General features: G+C 43.4%; 1 protein-coding gene across 1 annotated transcript in view; it reads right to left on the bottom strand.

Moving 5' to 3' along the window:
- Positions 1-5,036: 5,036 nt before the first annotated feature.
- The window catches only part of GORASP2 (golgi reassembly stacking protein 2), a 29,239-nt gene continuing 16,891 nt past the window's right edge, over positions 5,037-17,384 (bottom strand). The window contains exons 6-10 of the mRNA XM_065880623.1: positions 14,855-14,987; positions 13,031-13,154; positions 8,874-8,960; positions 7,756-7,866; positions 5,037-6,088 (exon numbers count right to left, since the gene is read on the bottom strand). Coding sequence (XP_065736695.1) covers positions 5,748-6,088; positions 7,756-7,866; positions 8,874-8,960; positions 13,031-13,154; positions 14,855-14,987 — 796 coding nt within the window. The 3' untranslated portion in view covers positions 5,037-5,747. The remainder of the gene's footprint in view (positions 6,089-7,755; positions 7,867-8,873; positions 8,961-13,030; positions 13,155-14,854; positions 14,988-17,384) is intronic.

The raw sequence follows: 17,384 nt of genomic DNA, 5'->3' as shown, positions 1-17,384 counted from the left end.
CTTGCTTTTATTCAGCTCCCTAACAAGACAGATGGCGTTTGCTCTCACATTTATGTTCCCCATCGCCCCAAAGCACACAGGTTTTTCAGCTGCTGCTCTCAAATGAAACAGTGTTAGAACTGCGAATACTTCATATACCTGACAGCTGGCATCATTTCCGGAGATCTAAATGCCAGAACAATTCCTAGAAACAGTGTGAACTCTTGCCATCGTGTCTCTGTGCTCAGCAGAGCTATCTGAACCACACAGGGCCATTTCTGGCCAAACTGATTTACAGACACAATGTCACAGATCATTACAGTGCAGGTCTATTACGGCAGATGTCTGATAATTCTAATCTAGGGCCAGTGCTAGGGATTTCTTAGTGGCAAGCTTTTAAATGCTGCTGCCAAAGGCCAGCACCTCCCCTCCAGGCTAGGCAGTCCTGGCTCTGTAAGTCTCCCATTTCTCTCCTACGTGAAAATAACCCTATTGTTTTTGTTGACTGAAAAGTAATTCAAATATGTCTTTAAAAATTCTGTTGATGTACAAGTGTATGAGAAGTTCCCATAACCCCACCCCAGGCACCCTAATGAGAGTGTTCCTCGGCGATGTTTTCCTCACCGCCCCCCCCCCCCCCAACCTCAGGCAGACTTACTAATTCCAGTCTCAAACTGGGCCAGCCTGGCCAGAGCTGGGCAATTGTAAGCGGCTTGCCTCTCACCAGGATTCGAGGCCATAGAGCACAGGGCAAGGAAGCCACTCAGGAATTCAGGCAGGACCTCTCATTACCTACTCCTTGGTCCCTAAAAAAGAGAACTGATGGGGCTTCCCTGGTGGCGCAGTGGTTGAGAGTCCGCCTGCCGATGCAGGGGACATGGGTTCGTGCCCCGGTCCGGGAAGATCCCACATGCCACAGAGCGGCTGTGCCCGTGAGCCATGGCCGCTGAGCCTGCGCGTCCGGAGCCTGTGCTCCGCAATGGGAGAGGCCACAACAGTGAGAGGCCCGCATTCCACCAAAAAAAAAAAAAAAGAGAACTGATGATATATTTCAAGAGATTTGGTTGTTAAGATAAATAACTAATGGGTTTTTGGTCCCAGACTTGGCTTCCAGAAGAGGCTGGGGAGACCCAAATTCCTGTCACTGTCCCTGACATTGTGCAGACACCCATTTCTCCCCCAGGTTTATAGTTTAAGGGACTGCTTCAAATTTTGTCAACCTTAGCACCCATTCCACCATGATTCATGGATCCAAAATAATGTCCATGAAAGATCTTGTTTTCTGATCCTGGATCCCCTAGGCTCTGGACTCTCCAACTTTTTGAAGCCCAGGCTTCCCACTCATCCCTACCAGGATAAAACTTCAGACGCCTGTGGACTGGGCAGGTGGAAGAAACCAGTGGGCCAGGTGGCAAACTGGCGGGTGTAGGCTCAAGGGGGCGTTTATTTCCTTGTGGGGCTGAGGAACTAGTGTTGCCAGATGTGGGGTAAGAGAAACCAGAAATCTGGATTTATGTGAAATTTTCTGATTTTAAAATGTTGGCAATTAATTCACATTTAAAAATATACACGGGCTTCCCCGGTGGTGCAGTGGTTGAGAGTCTGCCTGCCGATGCAGGGGACACGGGTTCATGCCCCGGTCCGGGAAGATCCCACATGCCGCGGAGTGGCTGGGCCCGTGAGCCATGGCCGCTGAGCCTGCGCGTCCGGAGCCTGTGCTCCACAACTGGAGAGGCCACAGCAGTGAGAGGCCCACGTACCGCAAAAAAAACAAAACAAACAGAAAAACAAATAAAAATATACAGCGTGGCTCAAAGGAACCAGTCTGGAGGAAGCTACCTCTTGTTCACTGGGTAGACTGTCCTACAAAGGGCTTTGCACAGGGCTGGCTCAGCTCCTCCCTTCAGTATCTACCCCACGAGTCGAGGCCTGTTTCTATCTAGTGCCAGGAAATATGGTGCAACCTTAACTCTAATAACACAAAGTCCCTGAGCCCACGTCCACCAGCAGATGGAGTGTGTTTCCCCATTTTGTTTGAACTGGCGAAGAGTGACCAGAGGGCACGGTGCTCGTGTAACCCCCTGGAGAGGCTGCTTTCCCTGCACTGGTCAGTCCTCAGCTGCTCTTTAACAGACAGTGAACTCTGTCCCCAGCCCTGGAGCTTGTGGGTGCCTCTGCCACTGGCCGCATCCCTGTGAACAGTGCATTCTCTCTCTGTCCCTCTCCAGCTCCCAAAGTGATGCCAGCCTGGGAGTGGTTTCACCTGCCCTTCCGCTGGCCTGTGGTTCTGGTGTTATTTCCCCATTCTTGTAGTTAATCAAATTGGCTCACATGTAAGAAGCTGACAAAGGAACGTGTTGGTTAGCAAGACTGGAAACTGTTTTTCCTAGATCTACTACAAACAGTATCATTGATAAAAGGATCCCTTCTCTGACGTGTGCACTTTGCTAAGTGGTCAAAGTGTCAGCAGACAATGGACTTTCTGTTGCCTTATTACTTCAAGTGACCAGCCTGTCTCAATTATCACCCAGGAGGTGGTGCAGGGCCTCTGCTAACTGGACCTGGGGAGGGGCATGTATAATGAAGGAGACAAATGTGTTTAGTGTCTCTCATTCTCTGAAAAGCTTTCCAGAACTCAGGAACCCAGGAATCCATATTCTCATAGAAGTGGTTCTAATTTGACCCCCCTTGCTGGGTGGTCAGATAATTAAAGGGGAGGCCGTCACCCACAGGCCCTGGCCGAGCCATTCCTGAACATTAGTTGCTGCCTCACAAACGGGGAAGGGCTTTTTCAATTCACTTTCTTTTTCAATTTTCAGGAATTGAGCTAAAGCCAGCTGTTCTAAGGTAAGCGCATTTAGTATGGGACTAAGCATAAAACAGGAACACAAAGTGTAAAGACAAAATCATCCTCACAGACTATCAGCTAGCAAAGTGTCCCTTCAGGTGACAGCAGCCTCCCAAGTCTCCTCCGTCTGCTCTGAAGCTCCTCCCTCCTTTCCACTCTTTTCAGGGCTGACTGCCCCTCCAGCTTCCACTGCTAGACAGACTTCCTCAAATGCAGATGAGCTTGTCCGCACGGAAATCCTCCAGTGACTCCTGTTTTTAAGACAAAGTCCCAACTCCCCAGCCCGGCACTCAAGATCTGGCCCTGTGCGCTCTACTCCTCACCATTCCTCTACCCTCAAATGGTCTCTGCCCCTCCTTTGCCTAAATAATTCTTCATGTCAAATGTCATCTCTCAGAAATCTCCCTGCTCCCACCCCAGCACCCTGGCCAAGCTGCCTCCTCTGGCTCCATCGAATCTTGGGCAAACGGAGGTGCTGTGCGGGGACCACATGAGGGCTCGGCGGGGGCTGCTCACGGTGCCTCACTAGTCACTCTTCTTCCTCCTCAGTACATGACAGCGTAGGCTTCATTCCTCAGCCTCCCGTTCAGCTAGAAGTGGCCATATAACTTCACACTGGCCAGAAGAATGTAAGCCAAGGTGCTGCGTGAAACTTCTCTGAAATGTCCCCCAAAGAGGGGGGCTGGCCCTTCTCTTCTGGCTGGAATGAGGAGGGCATGGCAGGGCCTCTGGCTGCCATCTGGGCCCATGTGACGACCTTGGCAATGGAAACCACACCAGGCAGAACTACAAGGCAGGAGCTGTGGTCTCTGACATTGCCAAGGGCTGGTCCTGCCTCAGCCAGACCACCTCCAACTCTGAACACGGGAGAGAAAATAAACTTGCTTGTTTAAACCACTGTTATTTTCAGAATTGTTCTGATAACTGGGCCTATTCAGACCAGCGCCCTCCCTGTCACTGCCTCATGCCTCTCACATGAACGTAGGCACACTGAGTGACCCAGGGGTTCAAAGCTAATTCTGACTGCCATCCTCACTGCGGGGCACATCTCCATGGTTAGAGCGCTACCCTCGAGTGCCCTGAGCACTGACCACCCGAGCTGTCCCTCTACAAGGCCACAGTGAGTGGCCCACTGGTAGGGACACTATCTTTTACATCCGTGTTTCTGGCCCCTGGTACAGGATATGCTACTCTCTATAAACACCGAAACTGGTTTTTCTGAAGGAAGCAGAGAATATCTAAAGTGTTTTCCACCTCAGCAAGATCCAATGAGCCAATCTAGGCCAAGTCTGTGCCCATCTTCCAAGTGACTACTAAGAATCCCTCTCTCTCCCCAGAGCTTAGTATTTTTTATATGCTTATAGACATTTTACTGGGAAGACATCAGGGCTGCTGTCATCCTCAGATGCGAACTGTGACCTCACAAGAGTTAAGAATCACTGCACTGGAAAAACTACTGTTAAAGAAACTGTCTTTAAAGCTTAAAAATTACTTACTTGCTTTCCATGAAGTATCTCCTTAACATTTAAAAACAATATGAACATCTTTTAGAAAGTAATAACAACTTGCTCAACTTTTCCTATCCTGGAAAGTAAAAAGTTGTAACATTTAAGTATGCTTGTGAATATTTTCCTTACCTGTTATAAGCTCCATTTCAAAAAACAGGATTGTTAACTGCGAGAAATATTCTAGAAATATTTATAACGCAAACAGAAGGAGCTATGATTAGAGGTGGAGCCTTCTTTTATCATTTAGCTTTAAGTATGAACCTGGCTCCAGAAATGGACTTAGCCTAAAAACCGGCTGGCACTGGGTGGGCGCTGATAACTCTAGTTCCCAGCTAGCGATCACAGACCAGTTCCACGCGCTGCTCCCCTGGCAACATTCATGCTAGTGCCAAGTCAATAACCGATCAATCTTTCATCTTATTTAAAAAAGAGATATAATATGCATTTAATTTCATTCAATAAAGCAATTCCACATAACTTACCATCTCTTAGAAAATTCAGGAGACAGCAAACATCAGACATGAAAAATTACATGAACGCAGTGTGATGCACTGGAGAGGAACGAATGCACCATGGCAATCAGGAGTTGTAATTTAAATGTACCACAAGAAGAAAAGCAAAACTACCGTAATTTATTGCTGTATCTATGCTTCCCAGTATAGCTATAATATTATAAGTAGCTACAAAGTGCCACCTTCTGGTTTAAAACTGTGGAACATCATCTTTATTTCTTTTTAAATGCCATTTTTTGGTGGACGTATAACAACGGCAGCAGTTACAAAATGTTGTCTGAGTACTTTTGAGAGCTCAAAACAAAGACCTGTGTATAGGCTGAATAAAAAGATGTTCAATTAATAGTGCACACAGTGTAACTTTAACATCTTTCATTGGAATTTTCATGTAAACCTTAATAGAGATGTGACTCACAGAGACCAAAAAGTAAAATATCTTTTCCTTTCACCGTTTACTGAGGTGCTCTGCATTCTCGCAAATGATTTACAAAATACAAGAAACGCCGCATGTGGGTATTAGGCGTGAAGTATTTCATTTTCTTACAGAAGGGGCAGCAGGAGGACAGGGAACCTAGTGGACACCCTGTCGCCACCTTTCCCAAGGACGCACGCCCTCAAGAATGGCAGCGGAAACCTGGCAGCAAGCCACCCTTACAATTCTTTTTGGTTGTTTTAAAATACAAGCACTTCCTGACATTTCCCTCCCCGGCCCATGAGCCCCACCCCCACTTGGCAGGATACAAACCCACGTCCTCTTGCTTAGTTTTCCCCTCAGAATTATTTACAAGATGCTTACAGATAGGGTACAAACTAGTATGAAATTAACGATAGTTTGCATTTCCAGACACACTCCTGTGGTGAAATAAGCACACCACGCCAATTCCGAAGGCTGGTCCAAAGCTAAGGTGACTCAGAGGCATTTGCATCCGTAACCGCAGAGACGGGCTTCTTGCTGGCTGGGATGGATTCGCCGACTCTGTCCTCAACAGTGGCCGGGGCCTTGGGAGTGGGGGGCGTCACACCCACGGTGAGTGTGGATGCAGCATCTGCCCTTGCAGTGGTCGGGACAGGGTCGGAGGGTGGGCTGCCGGTGGGTGGGAGAGAGGACAGCAGCTCTGTGGAGCCTGCCATGGAAGAGACCTCTGGAACCAAAGGAAATGACGGGAGGAACTCGGATGGCATGGGGAGAGGTGCAATGCCAGGTAAGTTTTGGGGAGGCAGGGAAGGAAGAGGTGGCAAACCTAGGACAAAAACGGCATAGATCACACATCCTCCCAGCACTAGAAGAGCAGCAGTCAGCATCACACGACTATTAATTTGCATTTCGTTAAGGAAACAGAAGCTGAGGAGAGACAATACAAATCACAACTTCTGATTATCCTCAGTTGGAGGCCAGGACAGAGTTAAATATTCACTGCAGGACCAGCTGGCCAGGAGGAAAGGTTCCCTCATGTGACTCAGCCCGGAGCTCAGGGAGGAAATGATTCTCCCAGCCAGGATGGACAGGAGCCCACCCGGCCAGGATGGACAGGAGCCCACCCGGCCAGGATGGACAGGAGCCCACCCGGCCAGGATGGACAGGAGCCCACCCGGCCTGCGATGCAGCTACACCCAGTGCCCAGCAGGAGGGCTCCACTCTCGGGGGCAAGCTGCAGGTGGATTTAAGCTGCCCTCTGGACAGACAAGAGGAAGAGGAGACACAGGGGCCAGGCCTCCTGTGAAGGTTTCGCAAGGGAAGGGCCTGCTGTGTAGCCCCTGGCATTAGCCTCACCAGAAGTACTCAGCCTTTATAACTATATTTATAGTATAACTATTTATAGGACACTTGGCGGGTTCACTGTAATGATTTTTAAATGCAGATGAAGGGAAAGAGTATTACTTCTTTAAGAAACAAAGGAAAAGCAGGTTGTAAAACAGGTTTGGGGCAAGCTGGGGACTGGTGAAACCCTTAATACTCGTAGAGTCTGTCAATCTGGGGAAAGGGCAGAGCCAGAAGCCAAGAATACAGGGCACAAAAGAAAAGACAAAGGGAGCACTGAGACAGTAAACATTAGTTTGAACTTATTGACTTCATTTGTTTTTTAACCCATTGCACTGAAAAGCAAATGGGTTAATGAGGATGGGTAACGAATACATGTAGATGATGAGTGTTACAACAGGGGCCATTAGAAATGTGACAATGCCAGGGTGTAATAAGATCACTCGTTGACATCACTGATGGGCCAAATTCCTGAGATTAGCAATTAAAAGTCAGACCTGACTTGTGGCCATCTCAAAGCTAAAGATAATCTGGGCAATCATTAACCAGAAGAGCAGACTTGTGGGGACATTCTGCTGCTTCATTTTCATCAGTGCACAGAATATGAGTGTAAACACTCCGAATATCTGTGAACTTAACTATTTGTAGCTAAAATCTCTCACAGTTTTTGTTATAAAAAATTTGTTAATAACGAAGAATATTTATCAAGTAGCAAGCCCAGCTAGCCTCGGCCACACAAAACAGGTGTCACTACTTCCCGGGTGGCAGCTGCCCAACACATGAGGAGAATCACAGGGAGTCATCTGCCCCCACTGAGTGAACTGCGTACACCTCCCATCCAACTCAGCCCAGCACGGCCACGCCACTGCTCTTTATTTCTACAGCTGGCCTTTGTGTGCTTGAGCTGTCAGGTGCAGGAGAGGAGAAAGGGGGAGGAGAGGCAGCCAGGCAGGGGAGCAGCACAAAGACATTCCTCCTCCTCTTCTTTTTCAAGCTTTTTAAATAAAAAAGATTGATTTTTATTTGAAGCAGCTGAAATTTGTTAAACTGATCTGCCCTTGCCAGGAAAAGACTGAAATAGAGGACTGCCTTTCCTGGATAAAGCTTTTTATTAGACAGAGTCCTAGGAAGGCAAGATGGGCAACATACCCGGGTTCATGAGTTCCGGTAAGCTGACACCTGGCACGACGTGCGGGGCAGGGAGGTTGAGATTGGGGAGGGCAGGGAGGTTTGGTAGTCCTGCTGGTAAAGGCATCAGACCTGAAAAGAAGGCAGAGAACAAAAGATAAACCATCCAATCCTTGCATATTGAAAAAAATACTACCCACTTCAAAGTGAGAATACCAGAAGTCCGCTTACCGTGTGGCAGTTTTATATCATAACAACAGTAACAATAACAAAATCTCTCCCAAGTGAAGCATCCTTCTATACCTAAGTGATTAGAAGGCTAAGTGGGTAAGGGTTAAAACAAACACACACTTCTGAACCCAAAAGCAAGAATGATGCTGGCCTATGTCTTGGAGAAGGGGCTGACTTATCTCAGCAAATATGGAACTGATTTTCTTTGATGGTTGAAGTTTACAGTCTCTCAGGCTTTTTTTTTCTTTTTCCTTTTTAATTTCAGACTTACAGTTGCTAATTTATATGAAGAATCCCCATGTATATCTTTCACTCTAACTTCTCAAATGTTAACATTTTACCAAACTTGCTGTGTGCACACATTTGGTTAATGGCTTAATATGTCTGTGTAATGACATCTTTAGCCATACAATTAAAGGCTCTCACAATGCAAGTATATTTGATCACTGAAATAATATCTGATCGTTATCTGCTGGATAAAGGGACTTGGTCTTCACTGGGAACAGTAAGTGAAATAAACAAAAATCTAACCTAACATTAGAGCTACTGAAGACTCAAGTAAGGAGTGCCCTCCTCCAGGACACAATGTCTTATTCACTAAACAACAACCAGAAAGCCCTGTGCTGAAGGACGGACAGTCTATATACTCCTTATTCCTGCCTCAGGCTGCACTGGGGGCAGGGAGGATGGTTGGCTGTGGTTAAGGAGCCCAAGGCTCAGCAGGTGACTAGCTGGTGACAGCAGTTCATTGCCACTTGGTCTCACTTAACACAAAGTTACAGCAGAGACAGAATGAGAGTAAAAGACATAAATAGTCACCGCATAGGTAGAAATTTTTTTCATTGTTTTCTAAGATGCAAAATATCAATAAAGCTATTGTTATTACATATATGTCTCCTGCTACTTACCTGGTAATGTAGTAGCTGGGTTCATTGGCGGCACAGAAGTGAGGGACTGGTTTACTTGTGGTGGCAATAATGGTACTGTTGGTACACCTAAAATAAATGCACAACCTTTTAAAAATTTCAGTTGATAAGGAGTGAGCAGACTATCTCGGACAGTCTTCCGTCCCTTCCCTCCTGCCATGGTCAGGTCTTCACTCAGTGTGACTTTAGTCAGTTGGTCTCTAGCTGCATCACTGCCACAGCTCATCCACCTGCTCTGCCCTTGGCCCTTCGCAATGGCTGTTAGCAGACCGTGAGCCAAGAGGGCGGGGGGCTCTGCAAGCCCTCTGCAGCTAAGTAAAACCGGGTAAGAGTTTTACTCCTGACCTAAGCAGGGCTGGATCAGAAAACTGTTTTGGAAGTTTGGAAATGGGATACAAGGATCCTAATCAGTCTCTATTGGGCTCCTGACCTAAAAGGCCACGTACACCTGGGGCTGCTGGGGGGCTATATGCCCCATGAAACAGTGAATTCTGGTCTGTGAAAGAGAATGATGTAGATGGCCTGAAAGAGACAGAAGAGCATGTGGACCTCCAGAGATGGGGAGAATGACCTGGCTTCCTGAATCTTCATTTCCTTTTGACCTTTCCTTGTGACACTCCTTTGAAGTCTAGTACATTCCCACTTTTACTGCTGTTAGCTTGAAGTGGTCATGTTCTTTACATTCAAGTAACTCTTACGATACCACCTAATGAAGATTACCTATTAATGTTTACCACCTACTCATGTGGGAGGTTTCGCTGATGTCCAAACAATAGTAATACTGCACATGGATTCTAGATTTTGTCTTACAGAGATCTGCTTAAATATGGTAGCAAGAATGAATTGTGCCTGAAAGTATGAAGCAACCATTTTCAGATAGCTTTTAAAATTTAGTTAGTCATGTGTTTACTTTTTTGCAGAAATTGGAGCCATGAAAAAATAGGAGAGGGTTCTTTGTTTTATCAGATTCTCAAAGGGGCTGGACGGTTGGTTGGTGTGTTCAGTCTTTAAAGTTTGGGTGGGGGGGGCACCTACTATATGTCAGACATTGTTCTAGGCACTGAGGAAATTTACAGCATAAAGAAAATAGAAATCACTACCTTCTGGAAATTTACATTCTGATAAGGGGCAGAAAAAGAAAGGGAGACAGGAAGTGTGAGAGGATCACATCGATTAATGTCATTTCAAAATGATATATTCATTTTCTGAAAATTTCTTAATCCAAAATTTTCAAATCCACAGAGGTGTTTTTTTAAAGCACATACTTTAATGTTTCTACAGTTACTGTCTGGGCTACTTTGCAGCAATATAATTAAAGCAAAGACAGAAAAATAAATGCCTAACAAAAAGTGGGTCCTCATATGTTATAATGCTAGAACATCTGAGTGTTTTTAAATTTATTTACTCAAAGTGAAAATGCTGATTTCTTTCAGTCTCCTTTGAGCAATTTCTGCTTTATTTATGTCTCTGTCTTTTAATACTCAAGAAACCATTTCTCTACAGTGTAATAAGACCAGGGATCTCAGTGCATGTGCATATATGACAATATAAGTATAACTGTAATGTAATTAGGGAAGATTTAAAATGCCTCTCAAAAGAAACTGGAACTTGAAGAGAGATGTCAGCTATCTCCTAAAGCCAGAACACTTTGCACTGGAACACTCACTGCAAAGCCAGGTGAGAGTTATCAGACACAGATTGGATTGCTGTCTTGGGAAGTCTATCCAGGAATAAACTAAAAAACCATTTCTTACATCTGATGGGATGTAAGAAAAAAATCTTAATATCATAAAAAGAACTCAAACACTGCTTGAATGAAATAAACTTTAAAATCTCTTCCAAATGTATCCATGACTTGATACTGATGACATTAATATTTAATGTCATCCAAGAAATACTCTAAAACTGGACTGTGGTGATGATTGCACAACTCCATAAATTTACTAAAAATCATGAATTCTATACTTGCAGTGAGTTAATTTTATGGTATGCAAATTATACCTCAATAAAGCTGGGGAAAAAACCCAGCAAAGAGCAGGGGGTAGGGAGGTACGTTATCATACTGATAACTGGCGATGCTGGGCGGTGGGGGCTGGTTGTTCTACTTGTTACGCAAATGAATCTTTATTAATAGTCATCTAATTTTGAATATGTTTCAAGTTTTTAATTGTAAAAAATAAAAAATTTAAATTTCATACGTATCTTTGGGAAATAAAACAAAGACTCTGAAAAGATCTGAGATTTGAACCTAGAGGACAAGCTCCAGGGATCATACTGTTGACCTTAACTGCATCTTGATGGGCTGTTTTAAATCCATTCGAGAACAAAGTGGAATATGATCAAATTTGGGATATAAATATTTAAAAAAGAGCTCAAGAATAAAAGGCTATTAATGAAATAAAACTAAACCATGTCACAGTATTTCATCCACTTATTCAACATTAGTTGAGTATATAAAGAAAGAAAACCAGGAAACAGGAGATTTAAAAAAAGGAAAGGATAATTCAGAAAGAGTCATGTACCACAATGTGCACTGCAGCACTATTTACAATAGCCAGGACATGGAAGCAACCTAAGTGTCCACTGACAGATGAATGGATAAAGAAGATGTGGTACATATATACAATGGAATATTACTCAGCCATAAAAAGAAACGAAATTGAGTTATTTGTAGTGAGGTGGATGGACCTAGAATCTGTCATACAGAGTGAAATAAGTCAGAAAGAGAAAAACAAATACTGTATGCTAACACATATAGATGGAATTTTTTAAAAAATGGTTCTGAAGAACCTGGGGGCAGGACAGGAATAAAGATGCAGATGTAGAGAATGGACTTGAGGACACGGGGCAAAGTGAGAGAGTGGCATGGACATATCTACACTACCAAATGTAAAACAGACAGCTAGTGGGAAGCAACCACATAGCACAGGGAGATCAGCTCGGTGCTTTGTGACCACCTAGAGGGGTGGGATAGGGAGGGTGGGAGGGAGACGCAAGACGGGGGAGATACGGGGATGTATGTATATGTATAGCTGATTCACTTTGTTATAAAACAGAAACTAACACACCACTTGTAAAGCAATTATACTCTAATAAAGATGTTAAAAATAAAGAAAGAAAGAAAGAAAAGGAAAGGGAAAAATAAACTCTATCAACATACGAAGTTAAGAACTGTATCATGTGACCAAGCAATTCTAATTTCTGGGTATATAACCAAGAAAAATGAAAACATATGTCCATGCAAAAACTTGTACACAAATGTTCATAGCAGCATTATTCATAATAGTCAAAAAGTAGAAACAATCCAAATGTCCCTCAACCGATGAATGGATAAACAAAATGTGGCATATCCATGCAATGGAACATTATTTAGCCATAAAAAAGATGAAATATTAATATATACTATGACATGAATGAACCTGGATAACACTATTCTAAGGGAAAGAAGCCAGAGAGGAAGGTCACAGAAGACCACACATATTATATGAAATGTCTAGATTAGAAAGAGAAAGTAGATTAGTAATTGCCTAGGCCTGTGGGATTGGGGGAAAACAGGGAGTGACGGGGTACAGGGTGTTTTTGGCGGGTAATGAAATGTTCTAAACTGATTGAGGTGATGGTTGCAAAACCCACTAAATTGTATATTTTAAATGGGTAAACTGAATGCTATGTGAATTACATCTCCAGAAAGCTGTTGAAAAACACCAAAACAAACAAACAAAAAAGGAGTATATTAGGTAGAACAAGGAGTACAGAAAAAGAGGAGATAGGCGTATGTCCCCTGAGCAAGACTGAGTCCCTAGGAAAGGAATGGTAAACTGCTCACTTTTGTATCCCCAGTGTCTACTACTTAGGGGATATGCAAACATTTGTTGAGTAAATAGGGCTATTAAACAGAAATTAAAGGTAGAATCCTGACTCTACAACAAGATAAGCCCAAGATCTAAAATTGTCTGAAAAGAGGTTCAAATGCCTGTGATGATTCAATACCAGCTTTCAGACAGGGCCTGTCAATGCAGAGCACATTTACAGTTTTCAAAGTACACTGGCATCAACTTTTAAAATTCTACAGCTTGGGACAGAAAACAGTATCCTGTAAAACGAAGTCGACTGAAAACAGAATCTATTTTTCTGCACACCTGTACTGAGAACATTACTGACAGCTGGTGGAGTTGAGCTAATAGAAAGTCCAGACAGACTCTGTTCAATTTCTGTAGTTCCTGGTGATGACAAAGACGGGGGATTAACTGAGGACAGCTGGACCTTCCAAAAAAAGAAAGAAAAAAGGAAAATTACTCAAGTTTACTTAAAAGAAAATATAAATATTGGCTCTCACCGGTCCTACAGATACCTTTTTCGATCATGTATTAACTGTCAAAAGTTTTCACCTGGCACTTTGGCTTTCAGACACTCCTTCCTAATTTTCATACATGCCAAGGACCACGCACTGTAAACATCTCCCCCTCCTGTCACTTCCAGTCTTTTAACACATGGCATCTAGCCCATCATACACACTGTTATAGCCACTTCGACACCAGGGGGAGATTCTCTCTCCTCCTTCCTAGCCAGCCAAAAAAGATTATACTCAACCCTTAAAGCACCACTGCTTTCTTCTTCTTTGAATTCTCAGCCAGTTTTGTGTTTTTAATTTTCACTGCTCATGGAAGAAGTCAGCTGAAGTCTTAATACCATGATAGATTCCTTAAAAATTTCTTAAGATGTCTAACCTCATGAGTCCTCCTTACTTTTTCTCATCAATGAATGAATGTGGCAGCCAGATCTCCACCTTCTGGGAGCATGGGGTGGGGGTCGGAATGAATCTATATGGACTTTACAGATGGGTGGATGGGTGATTTCACCTCTGAATCCTCCAACTTATGCCAGCTCCAGTGCCCTCTGGCACATTCCAACATAACTTGTATTCTGGCCCTTCTCCCTAGCTGCCATTTCACCCTCTGGTCTTCTCAGACTGCCCATAGCGCCTCATCTGGGGCAGAGAGCACTGATTGGGGCAGCGGATATGATAGCAGGAGTCTGAACATACAACAACACTGGTTCTGGTTATGAGCCAATGGTGGATGTGGGTGAGGAGAGGTTACACTTCCCCATAGCTCCCCTTCACTTCCTCTAGAATTGGGGATGGCCCAACCATGCACCATAAAACGACAGTGGCAGCAGCCCTTTCTTTACAACTGTAGCATTTTCTTTTTGAACGTTTGGTTTTTATTTAGTCATGCATAAGAGTTAACTGTCCTGTAAGGCCTGCACAGGAAACATTTTAAAAGCCTATAAGCCTGCACAAATACCTCTTATTCCTTAAAAAGCCTCACTTTGATCCTGTAATACTTCCCACACCCCTAGCTCTCTTTGCTTTCCCAGTCAAGTTTCTTGAAATAGGAAGCAGCAGCTATCATCACCTTATCACTCACCACTCACCCTTTATCTCCTGTAAGTTGGTATCTGCATCCCATCAAGCCTTAAGTTGCTCTAGCCCAGGACATGTTTTTTCACTCTTTCTCTCACCTGACTTCTCTGCAGTACCTCACATAGCTGCCTATGCCCCCTTTCCTGAAGCTCTGTTCTCTCCCTTTGGCCTTCTCCTGAGCTTCCTTTGCTGAATGCCCTTTCTGTGCCCATCCATTTAAACACTAGGGATGTTCAAGATTCTGGCCTCGGTCCTCTGACCCACCCAGGCCCAGTCCCTTGATGATTTTTATTCATTTTGATCATTGGATTAAATTACCCTCTCTCTGCTGATTCCCAAATCTGTATCTCTAGCCTTGCCCTCTTTCCTGAAATCTAGAACCAGAAAATATTCATTTGGATATCCTACAGGAACTTCAAATCCAACATGTCAATATTCAACTCATCATCTGCCCAGTCTCAAATAAGTGCTACCACCCCACACATCTATTCATCTGGGTGGAAAGTTATGGTATAATCAGGCAGTAAAGTTATCTTACCTCCATAAATCCATCTTTAAGAGGAGTAATAGGTGTACCAGTCATCTGTCCTGGAAGAGAAATTTTCTTTCCTTCTTCAAATGGGCGTGTAGGTATTCGATGCAAATAACCATATCCAATGCCACATCCTAGGCTATGAAGATATTTTTTTCTTAAAGTTATTGTTATCAATCACAGCTTGCATTTTTGAGGTTTTGAAACAGAAAAACAAATCTCCATTCTTTTAAATACTGTCATCTTATCAGAAGTCTCTTCTGACAACCCTTTATTAAATAGTACCCTTCTTTCCACCACAGACACTAACCGTACTCTCCTTTATTTTTCTTCAAGTATTTATCACCATCCAACACATTGCCTATTTATTTGTTTATTTTGTCTCCCCCAATAAAATGGTAAGGTCCTTGAAGGCAGAGACCTTGTTATGTTTACTGCCTTAACAGTTCCTGGCACATGGCAGACACTAAATAATTATTTGCTCAATGAATGACATATAGCCTTTCCACTGAAGAGCTCCAAGCACTTTTGCATGTTGATGTCATTTACACAACCTATAGGTCTATTTCAGAACCTGACACATTATCAATCCAAATTAATCCAGATTCCTTCTAATTCATCCTCCCAATGACACCAGAGGTATTTTTCTAATAAGATACAATCACTTTCCAGAGTGATCTTCCCATAGTCTGTTGTCTTCTTTCCAGAGTCTGTTGTCTTCCCAACATTCCCTTTTCCTTCTTCCCTTTGGAGAACTACTCCTCTGCCATTCTGTGCAGCACGGGTGGGACTGTCAATCAGGGGGCCTGTCCTGCCCAAAACAAGGAGTGGCTCATGACCAGAGCCAGGCCAATTTACCTCTCTTGCCCAGGGCTGCAAATCTTGGAAGCGACAGAAAAAACCAAAATGGCTTTATCACTTCAGTAGAAAGTGACGAAATTGCCAATTAGTTCTTCCTTTCTAAAACCCTAAGGGTGTCTGAGTCCTGTCCTTTCTCATTCTGAGTCTTTGATTATATGAGTGACTCCATAGCTATAAATTCATGTCTGCTGCAGCTGGTTTCTACTATTTGGAACCAAAGAACCCTCACTGTTACAATATTATAGAACTAACACTGCCCGAAGTATATCCAAACTCCTGACCAGGGTATTTAAGGCTTTTCACAATCAGGTTCCAACTTATGTTTCCGTCACAATTGCCTTTATTTTCCAAACTACTTGCACTTTCTGAGTAGGACATGCACAGGTATCACTGTGCCTCTCTCCTGCCAGGGCATCTGTTATTTCCATGGGTACTACTACCACCAAAAGCGGGGAGAGCAGGCAGTGGCCAACTTCGGCTCTTCCTTATCCAAATGTGATTTCATAACAATGCTTCATATTAAAAAATTACTTGTTCCCTCTTCTCTCACTTTTCCTCCCTATACCATCAAGCTGCAAATTTTGCTGAACTGGATCTCAGATAGATTTAGAGGAAGAAAGAAAGATTAAATAATTTATACTGATCAAATACAAGCCTTTCAGAGGTAGCTACATTTAAAAACAAGGTGCTTATTAATCAAAAGAACTAAGTGGTGGTAGAGGAGGCACTTGAGGCAAGAGGGAGACCTCCATAAATTTAAAGACAGCCCAAGAATGAAGCTAAGAAAAATGTGCTGTAATGAAAGTAATGTGGTCAGCCTCTGAGGAAGGAATGAAAACCAGAGGCACACATATGCCAAATGGGGGCAGACTCAGGAAAGTGGTCTGTATGGGCCTGTCTAAAGCAACGGCTGACCAGTGGTACTAAACCACATCAATAGGAAAAATGTCTTCCATAGAAAAGGAATAACTGCTAAAGTCTAGAAAAGAAGGGCTCTAAGAACAAGAATGTAGCAGTATTTAGTCCGCATAATTAAAAATTAATGAACTAGCAATGTTCTTTGCTGCTAAACTTCACCATCTAGAATCTCTTCCGTAAGACTTTGATTTCATGCTCACCAAGCAATCTTGTGGTAGTAATAGGATCTAAGTATTATTCTAACTGGAGAGGCGTTATTTTTCTATTGTAAACTGAAAATTTGCCTCTCTAATGATGACAGAAGCTTCTTTGCAAATTTAGTTTATATGAGGCAGTCCCTCTGAAATGAAATCAACTTTGAATACCTTAAGAAGATCATCTTTCTGTGTGTTTACAAACCTGGACAAAGGACAATGATAACTTGGTCAAGTATGGCCCCCAGACAGGCCACATTTTCTATCTCATTTTCTCAAATTGCAACAAGTTAGCATTCTGGTGGCAACATACATTTAGCTGTAGAACCTCAGGTAGTGTGGGTAAAGGTACTGTGAGCAAACAGGCTTTCTCCGTCTGCATCAGCTAAGCCATCCTTTTCCCAGCAAGTGCTGGAACTTTTATAAAACACTGGTAGAAGTTTCCAAACTCTAGGCTTTCCTATAATTCTGGTTTACACTCAACAATTCCTCAAATTAAAAAAGGTTCTTAGAACTTTCAAAACAATGAAAAATTTCAATTTAAACAGTAGACAGAAGACCTA

This window comes from Phocoena phocoena, chromosome 7, assembly GCF_963924675.1.
Source record: "Phocoena phocoena chromosome 7, mPhoPho1.1, whole genome shotgun sequence".
Lineage (NCBI taxonomy): Eukaryota > Metazoa > Chordata > Mammalia > Artiodactyla > Phocoenidae > Phocoena > Phocoena phocoena.
Note: the sequence above shows the minus strand (reverse complement) of the source record. Positions and strands in the feature narration are given on the sequence as shown.